Source organism: Sus scrofa, chromosome 3 (assembly GCF_054392235.1).
Source record: "Sus scrofa isolate SSC_HxYL_T2T_F1_AM1 chromosome 3, Sscrofa_HxYL_maternal_Yorkshire_Landrace_v2.0, whole genome shotgun sequence".
NCBI classification, from domain to species: Eukaryota; Metazoa; Chordata; class Mammalia; order Artiodactyla; family Suidae; genus Sus; species Sus scrofa.
The window spans coordinates 115,150,195-115,176,423 of NC_139385.1; the positions used below are offsets into that span (position 1 = coordinate 115,150,195).

Below are 26,229 nucleotides of genomic sequence, written 5' to 3' on the forward strand. Positions count from 1 at the left end.
AAGTACCAGACATAATTATAGGGATCCGTAGTCCATTAAACTGGGAAAAGTTTGAGGAACAACATGCAAGTAGTAGGCTTATGTGGTAATGAACAGAGCTAATTGAAGAAATACATATGAGGGTTTGGAGATGTTACTAAAGTCATCTAGAGCTTCTTTGGACAATGTAGTCTGCAGACTTCTTATATCAGAATCACTTGGTTTATTAGAAGAAAACCCCCTGGCTCTACCCCAGAGACTCAAACTCACCAGTTGGAATGTTACCAAGGAAGGCTTTTTTAATAAGTACATCATGTGATTCTGATGTACATGGTGGACCACCATTTAAGGAACAATGGATAAAAGTTTGATGTATTTAAAATATGGAAAGTTCATAATTGATATACTTATGGAAAATCTTTGCTAGTTTGGTGGAATATAGAAGAGAAACAAATGCTATAGTGTAAGTCCTTCATTTGGCTCATCCTTAGATCCAGGCCTTAATATCAATTGGTTAGGTATGGCTCTTGTCAGTGTGTAGTCATATGGTTGCTTTGGTTTTGCAGTTGGCCCATTTCTCCAAATAATTGGATAAAATAAGTATGCCAAGATCTCACTACGTACACCAAAATACCATGAACTTATTTTCTTACCTGTGTATGAACTCTTGATAGTAAGTTATCACCTCACTCTAACCACATCTATAGAAGCAAAGCCATGGCTTTGGCTACTTTTCCAGACCAGGCCCAAGATAGAGAACAACATGGCATCATTGGAGAAAGAAAAAACAGACAGACAAAATCAGCCTGTAATCAGAGTCTGTTTTAATTAATTTTTTAAAATAATAGTTAATATTTAGCACTTATGTGCTAAGCACCATTCTAAGCCATTTCATCTTCTTGACAACCTTGTTTTACAGATGAGGAAACTGAGGCACAGTATAGCTTAGAAAGTGACCCTATGTCACACACATGTCACACACACAAATGGCAAGAACGACTTCAACTCAGGCATGCTGGCTCCAGTCTGTACTTTTAGTCTGTACTCTATACTGCCTCCTTAATAAATCAGTTACACTATAAATTTAATAAACATTTATGGGTCACTAACATGTTAGCTTAAAGGCCATGTACTTGAGAAGCAAAAAAATCCTGAATCCTATATTCCTATGGATTGAGCTGCCTTCCAAGCAGAGTCACTTTTTGGATGCTCTGCACCCTCAAATCCATATATCTGATTTTGTCCTTTCCCTTAGCAATTGACTTGATAAATAACCTACTGATTTTGTCTTTTCCCTTAGCAATTGACTTGATAAATAATCTACTTCAAGTGAAGATGAGAAAACGTTACAGTGTGGACAAATCTCTTAGTCATCCCTGGCTACAGGTAAAACAAAAACAAAAACATCTCTCTCTGGTGATCCTCATTGTAGCAGTTCCTGGTGATCTGTCTTACTTAATGAAATGACTCTTTTTTTTTTTTTTTTTTTTTGTCTTTTTAGGGCCACACCCACGGCCTATGGAGGTTCCCAGGCCAGGGGTTGAATTGGGGCTGTAGCCTCTGGCCTACGCTAGAGCCACAGCAACGGGGGATCCGAGCCCGAATCTGCAACCTACACCACAGCTTACAGCAACGCTGGATCCTTAACCCACTGAGCAAGGCCAGAGATCGAACCCACAAACAACCTCATGGTTCCTAGTCAGATTCGTTTCCACTGCACCATGACAGGAACTCCTTAATGAAATCACTCTTAAGATCAACAGATTCTACATGTCTTAGAATAATGTAAATGTTCTTCAGTGATTAATTTGTACTGTGGCTGAATCTCTACAAGTGCTGCAGGGATACCATTCAAATGCAGAAGTGATAGGCAGTTAAAAGTCCAAAGAACTGAAAGCAGTAATTTAGTCTTAAATAGGGCCTTACAGTGTTTACTTCACCTTTTTGTAAGAGGAGCATGACACATTATGTTGTCAAATATATTTTACTTTTGGAGTTCCCGTTGTGGCTTAGCTGTAACAAACCCAACTAGTATCCATGAAGACGAGGGTTCGATCACTAGCCCCACTCAGTGCATTAAGGATCTGTCACTGCTGTGTGCTGTAGGCCCGCAGCTGCAGCTCTGATTTGATCCCTAGCCTGGGAACTTCCATGTTTTTTTGTTTGGCTTTGTTTTACTTTTATAATGTCCACTAAAAGGTTTTGTTTATTTGTTTGCATTGACAAGATCAGATATGCCAGATCAGACTTGTCAAAAGATATCCCCACAAGCTTCAAAGTAAAGAAAAAAGCTTTAGAACTATTTTAAAGGGAATGAGGGATAGAGGTAACTTCGAAACAATTGTAACTGTACTAAGCCTCAGCAGTTGTTAAATTATCCTGAAAATGCATTCTAAACATTTTCCCTAACTTTGAGGAGTAAGGTATAGGCCTCTCATTATATAAACAAAATAGTTTAGTGGTTGTTATTACCTAAGGCAGTACATGTTTTCTTAATTTTAGAAACTACTTTCTTCATTTAACGTGAAAAAGTATCTTTAACACTGCCTTTTTTTTTTTTTTTTTTGGTCTTTTTAGGGTTGCACCCACGGCATACCGAGGTTCCCAGGCTAGGGGCTGAATCGGAGCTACAGCTGCCAGCCTATTCACCACAACCACAGCAACTTGGGATCTGAGCCACGTCTGTGACCTACACCACAACTCATGGCAATGCTGGATCCTTAACCCACTGAGTGAGGCCAGGGATTGAACCTGCCTCCTAAGGAATGCTAGTCAGATTCATTTCTGCTGCACCAAGACAGTAACTCTGAACATTGCTAACTTAAAATATTACAAATAGAACTTACTTACAGTACGTACTTAGGAGTAGGGGTTGTCAATTATGACTAGAGTACTGAGGAAAAAAAAAAAAAAGGTTGACAGTATTTTGTTTCTTTCATGGTTCACAAACACTTTCCTTTTTTTTCTAGGACTATCAGACTTGGCTTGACCTTAGAGAATTTGAAACTCGCATTGGTGAACGTTACATTACACACGAAAGTGATGATGCCCGTTGGGAAATACATGCTTACACACACAACCTTGTATACCCAAAGCACTTCATTATGGCTCCCAATCCAGATGACATGGAAGAAGATCCTTAATTATCAATGAGCTAATAACTTCATTAAGGAAGGATTTCATGTTATGGACCGATATTTTGCTGCATAAGTGTTGTTCTCTGTAGATTGTCATCTGAAAGGATGCAAAGACATGAGGAAATACGATAAGGAAACAGTGACACCAATACTGTAGTTCATAATGAGTAGGTACAAGAGGGGAAACTGAGTAATAAAAACATAATGGAACCCAAGGTGAAGCTTTTCATAAATTTTTATAGCATAAGCAATAACTGGTTTTTGTATTTTTTCCTAATTGTCCATTTTAGTACAATAGTAGCACCTAATTATCTATCTTCCCTTTCCTATTCTTACGTTATTTTTTTAAAAGGCAGAAAAGTCAAGCTAGAGTCCAGTTACTGCGTAGCTTGACCAAATAATACAAGAGTTATAAGGTTGATTTCTAAAAAGATTTGCGCTTAAGTGCTGAGAGGCTACCAGCATGCCTTTCCTATAAACATTTAACTGGCCATAGAGGCATTGAGGGGGGTTTTCCTAGACCCCACGAAAGGGAGTGATGGACTGCTCTACCTTTTTTAGGTCAGTCAAGACTCCAAAACGGTGATCCCTACCCTTTTTGCAGTTGAAATTCTCAATATGCTCTTTAGAACATAAAAATTGTCATCTTTTGTGAGCCTGTTGCAACAGCCTCTTAAGATAATTTGGAACTAATGTACAGGACCAGGAGTAGGGACTGCTGATCTAAGTGCTGAGTTGTTATGTATGTTTTCTTATAGCTCAACTCGCTGCTAAATACTCATGTTCCCATTGACGCCGTTGTGATGCCACAATTGGATTCTCACATTTAGGGGGTATAGATCTGAACTCTGATTACACAATTTATCTTTACACAGGGCTGAATAATTTGGGAAAGAAAATTAAATATATGCTAAAAGTAAGGCCAGTGCAGAGTCAGTTAATGCTATAGGAAAGAATAATAAACTGTACTTTTTCCTTCCCTGAGCTTGATAGAAGGCTCTACTGGATGCTTACTGGAATATTTTTAAATCAATTATTTTAAGCGGTTTGGGGAAGTGGGTGGGGTGGAATATGAAACAGTCTGTAAGAGTAGGGCTATATTTTCAGCTAAGCAAATGAAGAAATAGGGTTCTTTTTTTTTTTTTTTTTAATATTTCAGCTCCAGCAGCCAGCTAAAGACTTCTACCCAGATATATTTAAGAGGTTAGATTTTTTTTCAAAGTTTTTTAAAAGTCGCTAACAGTTTTCTCCCTCAAAAAAAGATCTGAGACCATTCACTTACAGAAAACCTAGGGAATTTTGTTCTTCATCCTTCAGTAATCAGTATAAAATGATTTCCCCTCTAAAAAGAGCAAAATATGTGGAGTACAAAAATCTGGCTCTATTCTGGAAGTTCTCTGTGGCACAGCAGACTAAGGATCCAGCATTGCCACAGCTATGCCATCCCTGGCCTAGGAACTTCCACATGCTGCAAAAACAGGCAAAGCCCTGGGGGATGGGGGTTGAATCTGGCTCCTTTCTTTATTAGCTATGTTGGCCTGGGCAGGTAACAAATCTGTCTGAGCCTTGAGCTCTTCAATCTGTAAAATGAAGATTTTAATTCTTGCCCCTACCTCCCTTACAATGTTGATGTGAAGATCAGATATTCATAAACTAAATACATAAAAGTGTTAACTATCACTGTCTCCTGAAGTTGAGGTAGCAAAAAAAAAAAAAAAAAATGTTGTTGTGAGCTATGACTAAGAGGGCCTCTAGAGCTCCCTGAGGTTGTCCTTATCTAGGACTAAAAATATCCTTGAAAGAATGAAAGCAAACATGTGGTGCTCCTCTGTTTTGAGCCCTTTACGTGTGTTACCCTCACAACAGCCATGAGGTAAGTGCGTTATGAGGAAAGGAGATAAAGTAACCAGCTGAAAGGCACACAGTTACTATGTGGGTTTGAACCCAGGGGTAGTGTGGCTCCAAAGTTGTTACTACTCTTCCAAAATATACTGCTATATTCTCTACCCCTATATATCTCCAGGAGACATTCCACAACGTCTCTCAGTATTTCATTCTCATATGAATTTAAAAATTAATTTTACAAAGCCTTCTGGAAATCTATTTTCCATGTGACAGGATAACTTCCCCAAATTTCTCCAAAGTGTGTTTATATCGGTGTGCTAAAATGAAGTAATTCTGAGTCACTCTAGGCACCCTATTGTGGTTTTACTGCGTAAGATGAAAATTAACTGGAATGTTTGCTATACTTATATAATCAAACTTTACAAGCCATGAAAATTAATTGCACTCTCTTTGTTGCTGAATGCCTAAGAAGTTTTCTTAAAAAAAAAAAAAAAAATTTTAAAGGCACTGTCAGATAATTTGGAGTTGAGTGATTTCTCCAGTTACTGTTTAACCTGCATAACCTTTTTTTTGTCTTGAAGTTGTGTTTGTATAAGAAATAATCATTAGAAACATTTGGTAATGTACAAAGTAGTCTATAATGACACTGTTCAGTACATTTTTATTTTTTGTTACATTCCACTTTTTGTAAATATCCTCAGAAGCTTGATAATAAAATGTATTTCCATATCACCATACTTTTCCATGTGAAAACCTGAGCCTATCTCTAGTTAGAGGTATACAAAGAAAATTTTATTTAGTTGTGTTATTTTTCCAAGCTTTGGTAAAAGAACTGTTTGGAAATAGTATTTATAAATGGAACTAATGCTATATTTAAGAACATAGATTTTTTTAACTAAAATAAAAAACAAGTCATTATTACAATTTTATATAAAATTTGAGTAATTACCTTGAGGTCTCATTTCTTGGAATGAAAGTTTGGAATAATTATAAATTTTTGGAAACTACTGTCTAATATTCAACTACTGCAACTGCCAAAAGACTTAAATACCTAATATCAAAGTAAATTTTGTAGGTTTTAAGAAGCATTGCCTGACTCCCCCACCTCATAAAAACTATTATTTAATTGGGACAACCTATAGCATTTTCATCTTCTAAAAATTCTCCAAGTCTTTAAGGGCGGCTAGGAATGGCCCAAAGCTGGGCAGCATCTGAAAAATAAGGCCTCCATCTTCTTTTAATTTAGAGGGAGATACAAAATGCTAGTCCTATTTTCAGCTAAGCTGAAGGCACAATAAAAAGCAACCATTCATCACTCTGCCAGTGAACTCTGATAGCCAATATAGTTAAGCTATAAATTCAAGACATACGGCTAGTATTCTTTTCCTTTAATCTCACTTACAATTTGTGTTACTAATATAACCATTCCTCTGAAAGTTCATATGTCTGGTATTAATATGAAAGTTCTATGAACCAAAAAATGAGAATTTACAGAACTAAATGTTGGCAGTTATCTAGAAATGAGAGAGTTAGCTCAATTTAGAAAATTATTCCTCCTGGGAAGTCTGGATTTACTCTAACTCATATTTAAGTACCTGTCAGCATAACTGGTTTTACTGTGACTTTAAGAAATTTTTAATCTAATTTTGTTTTTAATTATAAAATTCATAGAAGCATACACTAAAAAAAATTCAAATACCACAACAAAGGATAAATAAAAAAAAACTCTCTTCCCACTGCTCAAACCTACTTCCAGATTGGGAAACAGTGATTATTGTAGTTTACAGCAATATAAGTACCACCTCCAGAAAAAAAATTTTTTTTTCAATAAACACCCTAACCTACAATCTAAAGGAATTAAAAAAGAACAAAGCCCAAAGTTAGCAGATAGAAGGAAATAGTGAGAGAAAATAAGTAAAACAGAAACCAAAAAAATGATAGAAAACATCAGTGAGACCAAAAGCTGGTTTTTTGAAAATATAAAATTGATAAAACTTTATCCAGGCTCATCAAGAAGAGGATCCAAATAAAGAGGAAAAATATAGCAACTGATACCACAGAGATACGAAAAAAAATCTTAAGAAAATATGTATAGTTACATGCCAACGAGTTGGACAGCCTAGAAGAAATGGACAAATTTCTAGAAACATACAGCCTGCCAAGACAGAATTAAGAAACAATCTAAATAGACCAATCACTAGTAGTGAAATTATAATTAAAAAAAAAAAAAACAACGAAACTCTCAGCAAACCAAAATCCAGGTTTCATGGGGAATTCTAAACTTATAAAGAAAAGCTAATGCCTATCCTTTTCAACCTTTTCTGAAGTTCCCATTGTGACTCAGTGGGTTAAGAACCTGATTAGTATCCATGAGGATGTGGGTCTGATCCCCAGCCTCGCTTAGTGGGTTAAGGATCTGGAATTGCTACAAGCTGCGCCAACAGGTTGCAGATACAGCTTGGATCCCACGTTGCTGTGGTGTAGGCCGGCAGCTGCAGCTCCAATTTGACTCCTAGTCCAGGACTTCCACATGCCACGGGTGCAGCCCTAAAAAGAAGAAGAAAAAAAAAAAACAACAAACTACTCCAAATAATTGAAGAGGATGGAACAGTCCCAAATTGATTCTATAAGGCCACCATTACCCTGTTATCAAAACCAGACAAAGAGTCTACAAAACCAGAAAATTACAGGCTTATATCTCTGATGAAAATATATGCAAAAACTCTCATGTTAGCAAACCAAATCCAACAATATTTAAAAAGGATCACACACCATAATCAAGTGGGATTTACTCCAGGAATGCAAGGATAGTTCAACATTTGCAGATCAATCAATGTGATACACTACATTAACAAAAGGAAGGATTAAAAATCACACAATCAGAGTTCCCGTCGTGGCGCAGTGGTTAACGAATCCGACTAGGAACCATGAGGTTGCGGGTTCGGTCCCTGCCCTTGCTCAGTGGGTTAACGATCCGGCGTTGCCGTGAGCTGTGGTGTAGGTTGCAGACGCGGCTCAGATCCCGCGTTGCTGTGGCTCTGGTGTAGGCCGTTGGCTACAGCTCCGATTGGACCCCTAGCCTGGGAATCTCCATATGCCGCAGGAGCGGCCCAAGACCAAGAAATAGCAAAAAGACCAAAAAAAAAAAAAAAAAAACAATCACACGATCATCTCAATACACCAAGAGCATTTGACAAAATTCAAGTCATTCATGATAAAAACTCTCATCAAAGGTGACATAGAAGAAACATATCTCAGCATAATAAAGGCCATTTATGACAAACCCATAGCTAACATCATACTCAAAAGTGAAAAGCTGAAAGCCTTTATCCCCTAAAATCCAAATTAGAAGGGAAGAAGCAGAGCTGTCCCTGTTCACAGATGACACACTATATATATAGAGAAAACCCTAGTCTCCACCAAAAATTTATTAGAATTAATGGATTCAGTAAAGCTGCAGGATATAAGATTAATATACAAAAATCTGTTGCTTTTCTAAGACTAATAATGAACTATCAGAGAAAGCAAGAAAACAATCCCATTTAAAATCACATCAAAAAACAAAACAACCTCAGAATAAACTTAACCAAGGAGGTGAAAGAACTATACCTTGTAAACTGTAAAACACTGATGAAGAAATTTGAAAATGATACAAAGAAATGGATTTATATTCTGTGTTCTTGGATTGGATGAAAAAATTAAGATGTCCATACTACCCAAAAGCAATCCGTGGATTTAATGCAATTCCTATATAAATACATTTATATATTTTTTAACAAGTAGAACAAAATAATCCTAAAATTTATATGGAACCACAAAAGACCCCCAAGTTGCCAAAGCAATCTTGAGAAAAAAGAACAAAGCTGAAAGGTATCATGCTCTCTGCCTTCAGACTTTACTACTAAGCTACAGTAATGAAAACTGCACGACAACACCAAAAAAGATTAATGAAACAGAATAGAGAGCCCAGAAATGAACTCACGCATCTCTGGTCAACTAATCTAACAAAGGAGACAAGAATAAAAAATGGAAAAAGACAGTCTCTCAGTAAATAGTGATTACTGGGCATTTTTCCTTACATTCTTGTTAGAAAGTAAGGTTTGCTGTTTGACAAACAGAAAACAACCTGGAGTTCCCATCGTGGCACAGTGGTTAACGATTCCGACTAGGAACCATGAGGTTGCAGGTTCGGTCCCTGCCCTTGCTCAGTGGGTTAACGATCCGGCGTTGCCGTGAGCTGTGGTGTAGCCGTGAGCTGTGGTGTAGGTTGCAGACGCGGCTCGGATCCCACGTTGCTGTGGCTCTGGCGTAGGCCGGTGGCTACAGCTCCGATTCGACCCCTAGCCTGGGAACCTCCATATGCCGCGGGAGCGGCCCAAGAAATAGCTAAAAAAAAGACAAAAAAAAAAAAAAAAGAATAGAAAGCTTAAAAAAAAAAAAAAAGAAAGAAAACAACCAGTCTGTGTTTAGTATTTTAATTGTTGTGAAATCACTTCTAAGCATTTCTTTAAAAGTAGCTTTTCTCCAACAAAAATGGAATCAGAACTATAAAACATTTTGAACCCTACTTTTCACTTACTGAATCTTAGAGATCTACGTCAGAACATATTGCTCTACCTCATTTTAAAAATAATATATGGATAGTTCTATTTAGTCCCCTGTGAATGACCAGTTGTTTCCAATTATTAAATCAATCAGTATTCATGTTTACTTTTTAAAATACAAATATAGCAACTAGCATTGTTAGAGGAAACTCAGTAATTTCTTTCATTATATTGAGAACACTTCTGTACCAAGAATCAACATAATCTTTTTAAATTTATTCATTTATCTTTTAAATTTTATGGCCGTACCCATGGTATGTGGGAAGTTCCTGGGCCAAGGTCTGAATATGAGCCACAACTGTGACCTACACCACAGCCATGGCAATACAGGATCCTGTTAATCCACTGCACTTGGCTGGGGACCAAACCCACGCCTCCACAGCAACTCAAGCCAGGGCAGTCAGGTTCTTAACCCACTGCAGCAAAGTGGGAACTCTGAATCAAATATCATCTTAAATCAATTTTTAGTTGTACTGTATGTAAAACTGGCTATTTTTATTGGCTGTGAAGAAAATATTTGAATACTTATTTTACCTGTGATATATAAAATGTTCCCTTTATTCTAGACTCTTAGGCCGACTTGAGGGTGAAAAATTCAAACTGAAATATCACCTCCAAACGAGTTCACCAAACCCAGCTACAGGTGATGGAGAGGGTTTTGACTGACATGCATTCATCTGATGATGTCTACCATGAAGTCTCTGATGAGGTACCAAGGCAAAAAAGTTAAATCTTTCTCCCATCTTCTCAGGATTCATTAACATACGGTACCCCTGAAGTAACTGCTCCCTCAGTGATGGCTCATCTGATTTATCTAAGAGAATCTGAAAAGAAAAAACTTCTTAGTAAAAAATAACTGGAAGAAATGATTCTTTTATGCAACAATAGTAATGATTATTAGCTATTCATTAAAGCAGTGAGTAAAATGGTATTTCTGATCATCTGCTTCAGAATCATGGAGTGTTTCTTAAAGACAGAGATTGCTATGATCCAACAACCTATAGATTTGTATGTTTAACAAATATATTCCCAGGTGGTCTGATCTACACTGAAGGGTTAAGATGTCTTCAGAACAGTTATAAAATTAATACCACACAGGCAGTCAAGTTTTCTTCACAAACATGAACACTACTTGGATTTTAATCCTACCTCACATGGAGATACATGGAACTTATCAGGCTATCTGGTTACACTGAACCTTACAGTACCAAAAAGACTGCAATACCAAGGATTAACTACGAGAGCATTAAGACCAGATGAACTTAATATTTGAAATATTTACTGAAATATATAAATATATATATAAAATGTACTTAAATATATATATTAAACAAGTCTATAAATAATAGTGAAATAAATCATTACCTTCAGCCTCACATCAATGCCCATATTTCTTAAAAATGTTTGCTGACTTATTGGACCCAGAGAAGCTACCTTCCCCTGGGACATTCTGCGCAAGTAACTGAAGTCCACATCGGCTGTTAGGTCTGCTGTTCCCGGGGCAATTAAGACATCATGAAGCTGGTGGCCACAAAACCCCTTGAACATAATTTTTTAAAAGATGAGTTTTTGTACTCTTCTGGTTATCATTATCAAGATAAAAAAAATATCATTTTCATGCATTTTAGCAACTGTTAAAAAGGAAAATATGGCCTAAATCAGTGATTTATAAACTCTTACTGCAGTAGCACCCTTTCTTCAAATGAGATGCTTTGTGGAAAACCCCATATAAAGTACTATGTTGCAGTGCCTAAAGATGCTGCCTTTGACAATTTTAAACTTTTCATTAATACCCATGGTGATGAAGTAGAAGAGATAATTCTCCAGATAAATTCAGGTTATCAGAAGCTAGACAGCATTTTACAAAACATATCCAACTATATGCATCAGAATCACCTAAGAACATGTTACTGGACTCCACCCAGACCTAGTGAAAAGAAACCCCTGGAGTTCCCTTCTGGAGCTACTGGTTAAGAATCTGGCATTGTCACTGCAGCAGCTTGAGTCACTGCTGTGGCACAGGTTCAGTCCCTGGCCTGAAGGTGTGGCCAATAAATAAGAAACTCTCCAGGTTTTTCTTTTAAAAAAAAAAAAAAAAGTTAAAATTGAGAACCACAGATCTAGAAAATGACTTGATAACTCCAGTTAAATGTATTTCAACTCAAGTAAATTAATCAGAATTGACCATATTTCCAGAACACGAAGGATATTTAAGAAAGACAAAAGAATACATCTGGAGAGGAAAAAGCATGTTGAAAATATGACAGGGGTTCCTGTTGTGGCTCAGCAGTTAACAAGACTAGTATCCATGAGAATGCAGGTTCGATCCCTGGCCTTGTTCAGTGGGTTAAGGATCCAGCATTGCCATGAGCTGTGGTGTAGGTCACAGATGCAGCTCGGATCCCAAGCTGCTGTAGCTGTGGTGTAGGCTGGCAGCTACAGCTCCGATTTAACCCCTAGCCTGGGAACCTCTATGTGCTGCAGGTGCAGCCCTAAAAAGACCAAGAAAAGGACAAAGTTTGGATGATTATAGTAACTAGATCAAATCTACAAAAGTATTTTTTAATGAAGGAGGAGAAATTTTTGAGAACTTTTATGAAAATCTTTCCATTTGAATCATTACGATGCTTACTAGCATCTATGCAAACCTAGGTTCTGGAACTTAAGGAATAATGTAGACAATTCATATCCCATTCAGAGGAGAAGTGGACAATAAGATACAGGGTGAAGGGTAATTATAATAACATAGATGAATTATAAAATAATGTAAAACAACAATGCTACACACAGTAGAAACCAAAGATAAAAATCTTCAATGAGCTTCAAACCTAACAAATGACAACTATAAGTAAATCATACCAATTAACTTCTGATAAATCATGTGACTGAGTTATACTTACTCTGAAGGTATCTGTCTTAGTTCCATCATGACCATAATCAGCGATCAGAGCAGCACCCCCAGTTAGTGAAATGCGTTGGGCAAGTTCTTGAATAATAACACCAGCATCAGGACATACTTCCACGTGATCCCTTGTTTCATCCTTCTAGTAAAGGAAGAGGAGAATCAAAATAGAACATCTTTCAAAAGACCTGTTTCCTTAGGATTTTTTGACAATGAGCATTTCCCAGTTACAGTAAAAATAAATTTGTTCTCAATATGAGTATGTTGTCTACACTCAGCTTTTCACATGACAATCCCTTTTATTTTTATTTATTTATTTTGTCTTTTTGCTGTTTCTTGGGCCACTCCCGCGGCATATGGAGGTTCCCAGGCTAGGGGTCGAATCAGAGCTGTAGCCTCCAGCCAATGCCAGAGCCACAGCAACCTGGGATCCGAGCCGCGTCTGCAACCTACACCACAGCTCACGGCAATGCCGGATCGTTAACCCACTGAGCAAGGGCAGGGACCGAACCCGCAACCTCATGGTTCCTAGTCGGATTCGTTAACCACTGCGCCACGACGGGAACTCCGACAATCCCTTTTATTAATGTACAGAACTCCTTGGTTCTCTGATGCTTTGTAAACCCAAGTTTACAAAAATGTAATTTTAGTGCCTTCTATAAAAAGGCATAGGCTCTCCCAACCCTCCAAATGGCCAAGTACATTATCATTTTATTTAGATATTACTCATAATTCATAGTCTTACTGGGTAGAAAGCATGGGAAAAGAATTTTTGTCTGCTTACAACAGTGTCTGGCACATAACACACTCAAAAAATTGTTCTGGAAGAACAAATGATAGACCCAATACAACAAAACAGGCCCTGTTAAGCAACTATACTTGCCTTCTTTGGGGTCAAATAGAACCCTAATGGTATGCCTTGTATCTAGTAATATCGGCTTATGAACTAGTGTCAATGTACTTGAGGCCACTATTTCCCAAGATATTCAGCTGTTAACTAAGGGTCCTCGATAAGTGCATATTAGCTTGAAAAGAGAAATGACAGTAAGGAGTAATATTTGCTGACTTGTGGATATGAAATTTTGCTAATTCCTGTGATAATGGAAAAAATTTTTTTCTTCATTATGCAAACATACATTAACTTCTGCTCCCTCCTAACACTTATCATAAGTGAAGTACTAACCTGCCCTGATGATTCTGCCTGTAATGGCAGAGGTCTAACAGGTAGAGTCAGGCAAACTCAGCCCTTGAGTCTCAGCTCTTCTATTGCTTACTAGAGACAAGTTACTTCCCCATTTGACAGGCTGTCTCCTCAATACATACACTAGCCTTACTGTGAGGATTAAATGTGGCAATAAACCACTCAGTCCCTAATGCCATTAAGTATTACTAATATTACTGTGCTTTAACTATAAAAACCATGGAGTCAGCTGCTTCAGGTATAACCTGACATTCTTACCATCCTAGACTGCTCTTCAGGACAACAGATTCCATTACCATTTGCTCCATCTACATGAGGAAAAATCATTACTGGCATCATAAGTGTATACTGTTCGAGTCAAGAACCAAAAAAAAAAAAAAAAAAAAAAAAAAAGAGATCAACTCTTAGAGCCAGAGAGTTAGCTCTCAGTAGCTTTATGCATTTGTTGCTCAGGTAAAATTAGGTAGCCAGAATATGAAAAAATAGAACCGTTCACAAGCACCTAGGCTGACATTTAAATATATGCTTTGCAAAGAAAAAATTCATACGTTTATGTTTAAAAGCTCTTTTGCTTTTAAAATCGATAACTTCTGAGGTAAAAGTTCTTAGTTGTGGTCCAGAAAGTAGGAATCTTTTTCTGAGCTGGAAAAAAGGAATAAAACAGGTAATCTAAAGCCCAAACATTCCTGACAAGTACAGGTCTTTTTGAACTTTAAACCCAACCCCAAGATAGAAGGCTCTTGCAATTTTTCCTTGAAAACAATAGAAAGCAGCAGTAAATCTACCATTCTGGGAGTCTAGAATCAAATTTAGATGTGGGTGGAGGCATGAGAAAAAAAGACATGCTCTAAAAGAATGGAGTTGTTTTGAAAACTAAATGAGAAAACAGAGTAATATATACAAAGTACTCAAGGAGTTCCTGTTGTGGCACAATGGAGATGAATCCAACTAGTACCATGAGGATGTGGGTTTCATCCCTGGCCTCCTTCAGTGAGTCTGGGATCTGGTGCTGCATTGAACTATGGTGTAGGTCACAGACTCAGCGTTGATCCCACATTGCTGCGGCTGTAATGCAGGCCAGCAGCTATAGTTTTGATTTGACCCCTAGCCTGGGAACTTCCACATACGGTGGGGGCGGCTCCAAAAGGCAGGGAAAAAAAAAAAAAAAAAAACCCAAATACTCAATAAATATTGTTACCTTACTATACACTGTACTACACTGTTTTCATAGATACCTAAATTCCTGTCAGGTAGACAATACTGTCACCATTTGATAGGGAACTGAGGTAAAGAGAGATAGTCAGGGACTTGCTGAGTAAGCATTTATTTTCTTATTACATTAAGGTCACAAAGCTAAGAAATGATTCAAACCCAGTCTCCTGATTCCAGATCCTATGCATTTTCACAATTAATAAAAAGCACCCCACATGGTATAAGGTACTCTAAAACAACAACTCAGAAAATAAGACTGAAGATTTGGTTAGCAATAAAATAAGAAAAAAAACAAAAACAAAAAAACTCTTATTCCTACTTGTATGAAGGCTTCTGCTGGGGTGGCACAAGGCGCCAAAACAAATCTCAGTTTATCAGAAACTTGTGGATCAATATCAATGAGCACTTCTCGCCATCCTTGTGGTGTTTTCTAAATATCACATAACAAATTTTTGCAAGATTATTCTCAAAATTATTTTGCCTCTATCAAAATAATTTACCATACTTCCTCCTCTTACCATATATAAGATAGATAACTAACACTTACAGAGCACTTAGCACTTACAATTATTTCAAGGCATTACTTCACTTCCTTTGAACAATATGACATGACTGAAACATGCAAACTACTTATGTTGTTTAGATAAGAAACAGAGGGGAAAATAAGTAACATGGGAAGTGCCCCCAAAATGGGAAACAAATATAGGACTAATCAGAAGCTTCTGCCAACAAATTACTGCAAAATAATATATACTCTTAGTTTTAGAAGTTACTAGTATATGTGCATTACCACCAAATCTTATACTTCCTCAAAGAAAGAATGAAGAAAAATTTTAATTTTTGGAATTTAAAAATATTTGCTAAAAATAATCTTTCACTGTACTATAGCCATCTGTCATCGTATACTCCTACGCATCTTTATCCCAGGAGAGTTAAGAATTCTTAATAATTACCCTAGGAGAATTAAGAATTCTCATTATTTCACTTTTGCTTTTCAATTATTTATATTCATCAAGCTTCCAAATACAGCTAACTTCAACAATAATTAAATACCATAAATTTATTCTTACAACATAAGGCTCTTTGTTATTCAATTATAAATGTGACCCTCTTTCCCATCAGTACCTGAAACTTATGCACAGGAAGAACGTCAAAAAATTCATGCGCAAGATAAAAGCTGTACCCTGAAGAAAAAATTAACATTTCAGCATTTTCAAGGCAATCAACTGGTTCTTTAGAACATTAACAAACAAAAAGAAAAATGTAGCTCTTCATCTTGGGACTTTGTGCTGCTTCCATAATCAACACTTCCACAGAATCATCCACTTCTTCACAGCAAACCTACTGTGCAGAACGTACAGAGAAGTAATTATTACTATTCCCATTTTCTACTCAGAGGGTCAGAGAGCCAAAATATTCCAATTATCAGCTTAATCTTTTATCCATCACTAGGCCTGAAAGAAATCAGAACTCAAATTTGTTAGCTGGAAGATGATCTGAATTTCCTAAAATCATCTGAGATAATTAAGGCCAGGGTCAGACCACCACTTTAGGTTTGAGCTGGGGCGCATCAATATAATATTCTTGAGGAGTGCAAGGACTTTCCCAGCACCCCCTTGCTTGCCTTTAGGCACGGAAGGATGATGAGAAGATGAGATAATTAAAGTAAACCCATCTACTAACACTGCCACCTTCAGCCCCCACTGCCTTGAGCTGTTTCACCATCAGTATTTTCTTAGAGGTAGGGAAAAACTAAAAAGTACAACAGACGTCTGTGTTTTGGTTTCAGTTTTGCAATACCACATGAAACTCATTGTTCCTCAATGTTAAATGATTTTATTTTCTAGTACAATGCTCTTCTCTAGAAAAAAAATTCATCATTTCTGTCTAGGTACGGGACTTGGCAGCACTAACTCAACCTACTACAACGCTCTACAAGGTCGTGGTCATCTATCACTAACGTGAGGGGCTCTAATCAAAATTCTTTCATTGATCAAGGTAAAATAATTACCTTTTGGAACATCTTGCAGATCTCGGTACCAGGAAATTGGAATTCCAGACTTCGTGACACCTTTCATGTATACTGGGGATCCAGCTTCTCGCTCTAACGGGACCTTCTCTTCAGTCAGTGTTAATGCTTGAATCTCACTTAATTTTTGGCTCACCTCTACCAGATGTATTGAAATGTCACAGTTTTTCAGCACAGATCCAAGCTGACTGAACACCTAAAGATAAAAAGAAGAAATTGCAAAATACAATATGCTGACTAGATTTTAGGTTTCCTAACCATTTATCTCAATAATTTGCTCATGTCACAGTAAAAGTAGTAATTGGTTTCAGAGAAATTTCTTCCTCATACAAGCCACTGTCCAGCAGTCTATGAGAATCATAACCTATTAGTTATTAAACATAGTCTATATAAGAAATGAATAGTACACATTTGGTTTCCTACTGATAAAAATTAGAAATACGACTAACCAATGAAAACAACACTTTAGAATTCAATAAAAACAATGATTCTGATTAGGGAATCTAAAATAGACCAAGGAAATAAAACATATATATAACCTTGATTTTTTTTTTTTTTTTTTGTAAATTTTGAAAAGCAAAGATTACTTGTAAGACCTGGAAATTATATATATCACATCTGGGGCCATATCGTGAGCTCATAGGTAGAGAGAAAGCTAGGCTTGATTTTATTTATTTGTTAATAGAGTTTTCCACTTTTAATATTTGGTTAAACAAAACACATCCTTTCTAAACAAACCCAGCACATGACCAACAAAAAAAAGGGAATTAAAGCAAGAAAAACAAGAAGCCTAGCATTGCCCCTTACTGAGTATCAGGGTCAGGCCTGCCTCCTTCCTTAAAGGAAGTGGGGCTTTTTTTTTTTTTTCCTTTTCTTTTTCAGCCACACCTTTGGCGTGTGTAAGTTCCCTGGGTCAGGGACCAAATCCAAGCCACAGCTGTGACCTATACCACAGTTTCAGCAACGCAGGACCCTTATCAAACCCATGCTACCATAAAGACAATGCTGGATCTTTAGGAAGTGGGGCTTTTTGAGCTTGATTTTAGAAAGCTGCTCTGTCTATGAAATAATCTTACCCCTAAGATGATTAAACTGTACCCACAGGAAATCAGATTTGAATGGCACTAATAACTTGATGGTTTAACTTTGGAATTCTTTCCCATTTTCCATTTTTTCTTAGCTACACACTTTTTTTTTCCCCGCTGTTGTAAATATGAGAAAAAAAAAAGGAATATGCTAATATTTTATCAATAGTTAGGAGTTCCTGTCGTGGCTCAGTGGTTAGCGAACCCCACTAGCATCCATGAGGACATGGGTTCGATCTCTGGCCTCAATCAGTAGATTAAGGATCTGGTGTTGTCATGAACTGTGGTATAGGTCACAGACATGGCTCAGATCCTGTGTTGCTGTGGCTGTGGTGTAGGCCGGCGGCTACAGCTCCAATTTGACCCCTGGTCTGGGAACCTCCAATGCCATGTGTGTGCGGCCCAGAAAAGACAAAAGACGAAAAAAATAAAAAAATAAATAAAACATTCTTTCCCTACTCAGAAGATGAATATATTTTCCCATAATGTCTTCTAAATGTTTTAAAGTTTTTGTTTTTGTTTTTGTTTTTTTGTCTTTTTGCTATTTCTTTGGGCCGCACCCGCGGCATATGGAGGTTCCCAGGCTAGGCGTCGAATCAGAGCTGTAGCCACTGGCCTACACCAGAGCCACAGTAACTCGGGATCCAAGCTGCATCTGCAACCTACACCACAGCTCACGGCAACGCCGGATCGTTAACCTACTGAGCAAGGGCAGGGACCAAACCCGCAACCTCATGGTTCCTAGTCGGATTCGTTAACCACTGCGCCACGACGGGAACTCCTAAATGTTTTAAAGTTTTAGTGTTTTTTTTCTTTCTTTCTTTTTTTTTTTTTGGTCTTTTTAGGGCTGTACCTGCAGCATATGGACGTTCCCAGACTATGGGTCTGTCTAATCAGAGCTCACATGCCCGTGTCCGCCACAGCCATAGCTATGTGGGATCCGAGCCACATCTACAACCTACACATCTCACTGCAAGGCTGGATCCTTAACCCACTGAGCGAGGCCAGGGATCAAACCTGAGTCCTCATGGACTAGTCAGATTTGTTTCTGCTGCACCTCAGTGGGAACTCCTAAACTTTTCGCTTTTACCTTCTCCCCTTACCTCCATTGTTTAAGACAGAAAACAATAAGTAACAATTCATTACATAATTCTGACATTTTTAGCCGAGAAATACGAGATTAAGGAGGTAGGACTGTAAGTCAAGGAGTCAACAAAGTTTTCAAACTCAGTCAAAAGCAACAAGATTCATGTACATGAGACTTTAAGACATACTTTTATTACCTACCCTCAAAATATCTCCTGAGAGGGTTCCCCTGCCTGGGCCCAGTTCCACCAGTTGGAACGCTGCATTTTTCCCAGTGGCTATCCATTCACTGATGAACCATATCCCTAGGAGCTGTGACAAGGAAAAAAATACATTAGAGCACTATACAGCATAGAGGTCTACAACAGTATAAAACTCCATGTAAATACACTTTACACCAGAAGGCAAAATGTTTACAAATAAACATAAGTCTGTTATTTAACACGTTCACGGATATATACACACACAGAAACTTCAATGGGGCTACAGTTCCACAGACACCACTTAGGAAGCTTTTATAAGAGAAAAAAAAACAAGTGGTTAAAAGGCAGCCTCTTCCACAAAAGGTCCCAAGACACAAACTATCACTAATGCAATATTTAAAAAAGAGCAGACATATGAAATGATTATGCCATTTTTCATATTCATATGATTTCAACAATTAAATGGCTTTTAGAATTATTATTATTATATTTAGTTTTTTGTTTTTCTTTTTAGGTCCACACCCTCAGCATACGGAGTTTCCCAGGAGCTGCAGCTGCTGGCCTATGCCACAGCCACAGCAACACCAGATCCTTTAACCCACTGAGTTTGGCCAGATATCAAACCAGCATCCTCAAGGATATTACTTGGGTTTGTTACTGCTAAACCACAATAAGAACTCCATAAATTGATGGAAGGTCCTTATACAGAAATAAATGAACTAGAATTCCTAAAAAGAGTTCAACCTACCTTGAAGGGAGACATCTACCATAAACATGACTAAATCAGGGGAAGGGGTTTTAAAGCACACCTTGATCCCACTAATTCCTCAGTGATTTTGTCTTTTCTCTCTTCCCTCTTGGGAACTCACAACCTCCTTCTTCACCTTGTTTGTTGTCTTTTCATCCATCCATTCTCATTTTTCATCTGGTTCTCCTCTCTTCCAACCACCTCTTTCCTTCCAGCTCTGTTTTTTCTTTTTAGGGCCACACCCATGACATATAGAGGTTCCCACAGCTGTAGCTGCTGGCCTACACCACAGCCACAGCAAAAATGGATCCCAGCTACATCTGCAACCTACACTGCAGCTCACAGCAGTGCCAGAGCCTTAACCCGCTGAGTGAGGCCAGGGATCATACCTGCATGCTCATGGATGCTAGTCAGGTTTGTTACCACTGAGCCACAAGGGAACTACCCTTCCACCTCTTTTCCTTTTCCTTCCTTCTGTCCCTCATTATCCCTGCATTTCCATTTTCTTTTTTGTCTTTTTAGGGCTGAACCCACAGCATATGGAGGTTCCCAAGCTAGGGTTCGAATCGGAACTGCAGCTGCCAGCCTACACAACAGCCATAGCAACGCTGGATCCAAGCTGCATCTGCGACCTACACCACAGCTCACAGCCAGGGATTGAACCTGCATCTGCATGGATACTAGTCGGATTCATTTCTGCTGAGCCATGATGGGAACTCCCATTTCCATTTTCTATAGTAAAGTATAAATTATTCAAATATCCTCTACATACCTGTACTGCCTTCTATTCCTTCAGTATATAAAACACTAAAAAGTTAAAACCTGCAATGAATCACAAAAACAAAGCTATAAAGCACTACTGTTGAATAATACTACTTGATCTGCTTTCAAATGTTTGTGATAATTAGTTTTCTTCACAGTTTTCATGGGATATTACCTCCCCAAAGATCTGACTTATTTCAGGTGAAGTAATGAAATCTCCTTTTTCTCCTAGCATGTCATGAGTCACGTAATATCCCTGTGTGAAAAGAAAAAAATGGAGAAAACAAATTAATTTTCAAATGAGCTTTTTAAAACACCCCTCCAAAACCTTATGTAATGCATACAATGAGATGAACAAGTAGATCCTAAGAAAATTCTAAGTTAGCAAAATAAACACTGTCTTTACCTAAATTTTACAAAGTAACAGTCATTTTGCAGAACTGATAGAAAAACAATTACTCCTTGACTATAGAGGTAGAAGTCATACAATGTCCATCTCTACATTCCACACCCACTCCCGCCTCCTGCTCCCACAGCTCAGCACAGGAAGACCCTGTCTTCCACTCTACCCTCCTCTCCCAAATTCTCACTTTGCTGCAAATTAGCCCTGCCTGCTGGTGATGGGCTTCAACTGGGTGCTGGTTACATGGGAGTGTTCACTGTGTGAAAATTTATCAAGCTGTGTATATGTGTAATCTAGGCATTTCTTTCTAATTTTCTTTCTTTCTTCCTTTTTTTCCTCTTTTTTGGCTGCTCCACAGCCTATGGAGTTCCTGGGCCAGGGATCAAATCTGAGCCACAGTTGTGACCTATGCTGCAGCTGCAGCAATGCCAGATCCTTAACCCACTGTGCTGGGCCAGGTATTTATAACTTACGTCCCAGTTAATCATACACACCACTGATCCTACTGCACCACAGTGGTAAGTAACTTCATATACATTTTTCTGTATGAATGTTATACCTCATAAATTGGGTTTTTTGTTTTGTTTCTGTTTTTTTCGCCCCGCCTATCCATCTATCCACACCACTGCAAATGCTCTCCCTTTCCTTTTCCATCTCTCCCTGGCTGTCCTATACTCAGTAAGACAGAATCTACTCAAATGCCACCCCTGACCTCCTCTTCCAGCCCTCCAACCTCAAAGTAAATCCAGCGCCTCCTTTTCTCAGCTTTATTTATTTACACATCTAAGTTCTTCACCAGAAAGATTAATTATTTGGGGAAGGATTGTATATTTTTTGCCTTCATATCCCAAGTTTTATCATAGTGTCTAACCTTCAAGAAACACTCAAGAATTGTTGAAAAATTCTCTACATCCTTCAAGCCCCTTCTTCTACCAGGGTATTCTCAGCAGGTGACCTTAACTCCTGCCTACACAGAAGTTAAAGAATGTTATTTGGAGTTCCCATCGTGGTGCAGTGGTTAACGAATCCGACTAGGAACCATGAGGTTGCGGGTTCGGTCCCTGCCCTTGCTCAGTGGGTTAACGATCCGGCGTTGCCGTGAGCTGTGGTGCAGGTTGCAGACGCGGCTCGGATCCTACGTTGCTGCGGCTCTGGTGTAGGCCAGCAGCTACAGCTCCGATTCGACCCCTAGCCTGGGAACCTCCATATGCCGCAGGAGCGGCCAAAGAAATAGCAAAAAGACAAAAAAAAAAAAAAAAAAAGAATGTTATTATACAGCATTCCTCAGGTTTCTGACCCCCTCTGGCCTCTACCTCTTTCCATTTTTTCTTCAAAACTGTAAGGATGAAATGCCTACACCTTCTGCTCTTATCCAAACTTAACCCTGTGCTCTGGCTCAATCACCATTCCTCACATAACCTTCATGGGCCAGGATCTTTTTACCATCTCCTTTCTCTCACAGCTTCAACTCCCCCACCCCGGCCCCCGCAGCATTGAGAATATAATTAAGCCACTTCCATCTTTTAAAAAAGTGTTTTTCACTCCATACAGCTTCTTTCTTCTAGCCTTTCTCTTTCCCTTAATTGCTAAGCACTTCAGATATGTGTGTGTGTTTGTGTGTGTGTGTGTGTGTGAGATGAACCACTCTAGCAGTCTAATGAAGGCTACCGACCCTTCACAGAATGTTTTTAAATGCACAGGACTTAAAAACAAGACTAAAAATGAAATCAACTGAAAATACTTACCAACTATTTTAAAAGTAAATTTGACATATAGTAATATATACACACCTTTATAAGTGTATTACAGAACAAAATTGAGCTGAAGTTATAATAAGTAATGAGCTTTTAGTTTCTTTTTTCTTTTTTTGTCTTTTTGCCATTTCTTGGGCCACTCCCGTGGCATATGGGAGGTTCCGAGGCTAGGGGTCTAATCGGAGCTGTAGCTGCCAGCCTACGCCAGAGCCAAGCAATGCGGGATCCGAGCAGTGTCTGCGATCTACACCACAGCTCACAGCATTGCTGGATCCTTAACCCACTGAGCAAGGCCAGAGATCGAACCTGCATCCTCATGGTTCCTAGTCGGATTCGTTAAGCACTGCACCAAGATGGGAACTCCTGAGCTTTTAGTTTCAAAACAATGAGTTATGAAGTACAGAGAAGTGCCACAGTATTTTAAGACATCTGATCACTGTTGCAATATGACAGTATTGGTGATTTTCTACTGATGACAAAATCACACGTATTGCTGATGCTACTGGTTGCTGGCTATGTTCATAATTAGAGAAATATTAAACTTCAGTTAGAAGTTAATGAAAATAAAGTTGTAAATTTTTTTTCACATCCAAGTTCACAAACCCTCTAATTTCTATTCAAGGACCCCTAGGTTAAGAGCCTACTCTAAATATCTTGGAGTTTCTGTCCTGGCTCAGCAGAAATGAATCCAACTAGGAACCACGAGGTTGCGGGTTCAGTCCCTGGCCTCGCTCAGTGGGTTAAGGATCCAGCATTGCCATGAACCATGGTGTAGGTCACAGATGTGACTCAGATCTGGCATTGCTGTGGCTCTGGCGCAGGTCAGTGGCTACAGTTCTGATTTGACCCCTAGCCTGGGAACCTCCATATGCCACAGGTGTGGCCCTAAAAAGCAATAAATTAATTAATTAGAGTTACCGCAAGGCTTAATTCTGAAAAATCTTCTTTAGGTGTTCCCTCCCTCCTTTGATTTTAACATCATCTATAGACTGATAATGACCAAATTTACATACGCATACTAAATCTGTCCCGTGAGCTCTAGACTCAGAGCCAACTGGTCACTCACTCTCTCCACACTGATGTCATCGCCAGTGCAATACACATGACACAACTTCTGAAGGTTTCCCATTGCACTAACACAAAAATCTAAAATTCATGAAAGCACTGCATGAACTCAATCCACTCCAAACTCATACCACTTTCCTCACCATTAACCCTCCTTAGCCACCCCCAGGCACGGCCCTCCAGCCACATTGGTGTCCTTCTCTTCTCAGAATGCACCAAGGCATTATTCAGCTTAAAAACTTTGTTTCTGGCTCCTCTGCTGGGAACTCACTTCTTCCAGTCTTTTGCCAAACTGGCCCATCCCCATCCTTCATGCCTCAGCTGAAATGCACTGGCCTTCTCGAACCACCCACCTAAGAAAACTTCTACAACCCCTATTTCCACTGCACAAATTACTTTCAATCCTATCAACCTGTTTTAATTATTCTTGTCCTTGTTTACAGCTCATTTTCTCACTAGAACTAAGTGCCATGCCCCACTGTTCACTGAAGTATTCCCAGTGCCTGAGGCAGTGTCTGGCACACATGCCACCACAGTAAATGAATAAATGAATAAATGATGAGGGGCCTCCTCTGTAACCCAGAGATGTTTGCTCTAAATATGAACTTCTGGTACATTGTAGCACTGTGCACAGGCATTTAAAGGAATCTTGCCTTTACTAAACCTCTGGACCCTGGGTCACTCCACTATATTCAACAGCAAAAGGCCAAAGAAACTCCAGAATACTGCAGATCTCTTATTTCAACCCACCAAAAAGTGAACCATTCTGAAATATAAAGGACCCCAGGCTTTGACCAAGTGACTCTGTAGCGCAGATAAGGAAATGAAGGTCAGAAAGCTGTGACCGGAGTTCCTGTCATAGCTCAAGAGAAATGACTCTGACTAGTATCCATGAGGATGTAGGTTCAATCCCTGGCCTCGCTCATTGGGCTAAGGATCCAGTGTCACTGGGTAGGCCAGCGGCTACAGCTCCAATTTGACCCTTAGCCTGGGAAGCTCCACATGCCACAGGTGTGACACTAAAAAAGACCAAAAAAAAAAAAAAAAAAGCTGTGACAGTGCTTAATGCTAGAACATAAAGGCCCAGGGACCTTCCATTCTCAAGAAGAAAACACACAATATGCTTCCAATGGCTGCTGATGCCATCCCAACACAGCTTTCCAGGCACTAAATTCATATTTCCTGATGCCTACTAGACATTTCCACCTGAGCCTCATATATACTTCAAATTCATACATGGGACTTTGCTCTGTCCTTCCTCTCCCTCCTAAAATGGCTGCTGCTCCCACTCCTCCTAAGCTCCCTTTTTTTGTGAGAAATGACTCCAATATCTACCATCAACCCAGACAGGAAAGTCATCCCTCTCTCATCTTATAAATCCAATCATAATTATGCTGTCTCCCGAGCATCTTTAGAATTTATCCTCTCCTCTTTAGAGCCACTGTCGCTGACTTGACCCAGCCCTGACCAAGTGACATGCATTACTCTGTCCAAGAATGGCTCTTTGCCAGGAAGGCACCCGCCGGGCTGAGGACCCCTGGGTTTCTCTCTGCGCACACCCTTCTGGCTCACAACCCACAGCTCTTCTAGGACTGGTCTGGTCCTAGCCTCCTCAACCCATACCTTGGCGGGGTTGGTCAAGACCTCCCTCATGTACTCGGCCACAGTGATGGGACCAGTGGACTTGATTTTGTATATAAGATGCCTAAGCATAGGAGTCACTGAGTTGTCTTCTGCCGGCTCTTTCCCGGAGCTGAAGTACTGCCCTCTCCAAAGACAAGGAATGACTGCAAAAAACACATTAAACAGGACTCATTAGAAACCTTAGTATTGACATGGGCCCAGCAGCCTGAGTGATTTCAATGCGGCTTCGTTAACCCTTCACCTTGGCCGGAGCCAGGAACGTGGACCCGGGCAGCACGCTCATAGGGAGCCGCAGGCACGCGCCTGGCCCACGACCACAAAGCCATCTCGTGAAGCTAGGCTCCAGCTGCCTGCAGCCCAGAGCGCCCCGGAGCCGCCACCCCATCCCAGGAAGGTGCCCGGGGCGATTTCCCCGGCAACTGGGACTGCGTCTAATAGAACGCTTACCCGCTCGAGCAGCTGCCAGGCGCCCGGCGGCAACCCTCGCTAGGACACTCATGTCGAACTTCGCAGGCAGCTTCGCCCCGCCAGGGGGTGGGGATTATTCCCATTTCCGGGGGAGGACACGCC

The 26,229-nt window shown here is 39.3% G+C and overlaps 2 protein-coding genes across 9 annotated transcripts in view; one reads left to right on the forward strand and one right to left on the reverse strand.

The window, feature by feature from the left end:
* The window catches only part of PRKD3 (protein kinase D3), a 104,076-nt gene extending 98,378 nt beyond the window's left edge, over positions 1-5,698 (forward strand). For 3 of the 6 annotated variants that reach the window (XM_013996210.3, XM_021087628.2, XM_013996209.3), the window contains exons 18-19: positions 1,235-1,365; positions 2,949-5,698. In XM_013996210.3, the coding sequence (XP_013851664.1) occupies positions 1,235-1,365; positions 2,949-3,122 (305 nt within the window). In that variant the 3' untranslated portion in view covers positions 3,123-5,698. The remainder of the gene's footprint in view (positions 1-1,234; positions 1,366-2,948) is intronic. The other 3 variants (XM_085019567.1, XM_085019568.1, XM_003125235.7) reach the window with 1 other exon arrangement.
* On the reverse strand, positions 781-26,207 carry NDUFAF7 (NADH:ubiquinone oxidoreductase complex assembly factor 7). Of its 3 annotated transcripts, none has more exons than XM_013996214.3 (11): positions 26,107-26,207; positions 25,639-25,802; positions 20,969-21,049; positions 19,282-19,392; positions 16,892-17,105; positions 16,006-16,064; positions 15,200-15,310; positions 12,466-12,609; positions 10,931-11,104; positions 10,178-10,389; positions 781-3,213 (listed from the first exon to the last, which is right to left on the reverse strand). In XM_013996214.3, the coding sequence occupies exons 1-11, from the start codon at positions 26,156-26,158 to the stop codon at positions 3,210-3,212; spliced, it is 1,326 nt and encodes a 441-aa protein (XP_013851668.3). In that variant the 5' UTR covers positions 26,159-26,207; the 3' UTR covers positions 781-3,209. The 3 variants fall into 3 exon arrangements, with proteins under 3 accessions (XP_013851668.3, XP_020943289.2, XP_084875701.1); XM_021087630.2 differs by having other exon boundaries at positions 10,100-10,389; XM_085019575.1 differs by lacking the exon at positions 781-3,213 and adding an exon at positions 5,603-8,049 and having other exon boundaries at positions 9,315-10,389.
* Between the last annotated feature and the right edge of the window lie 22 nt (positions 26,208-26,229).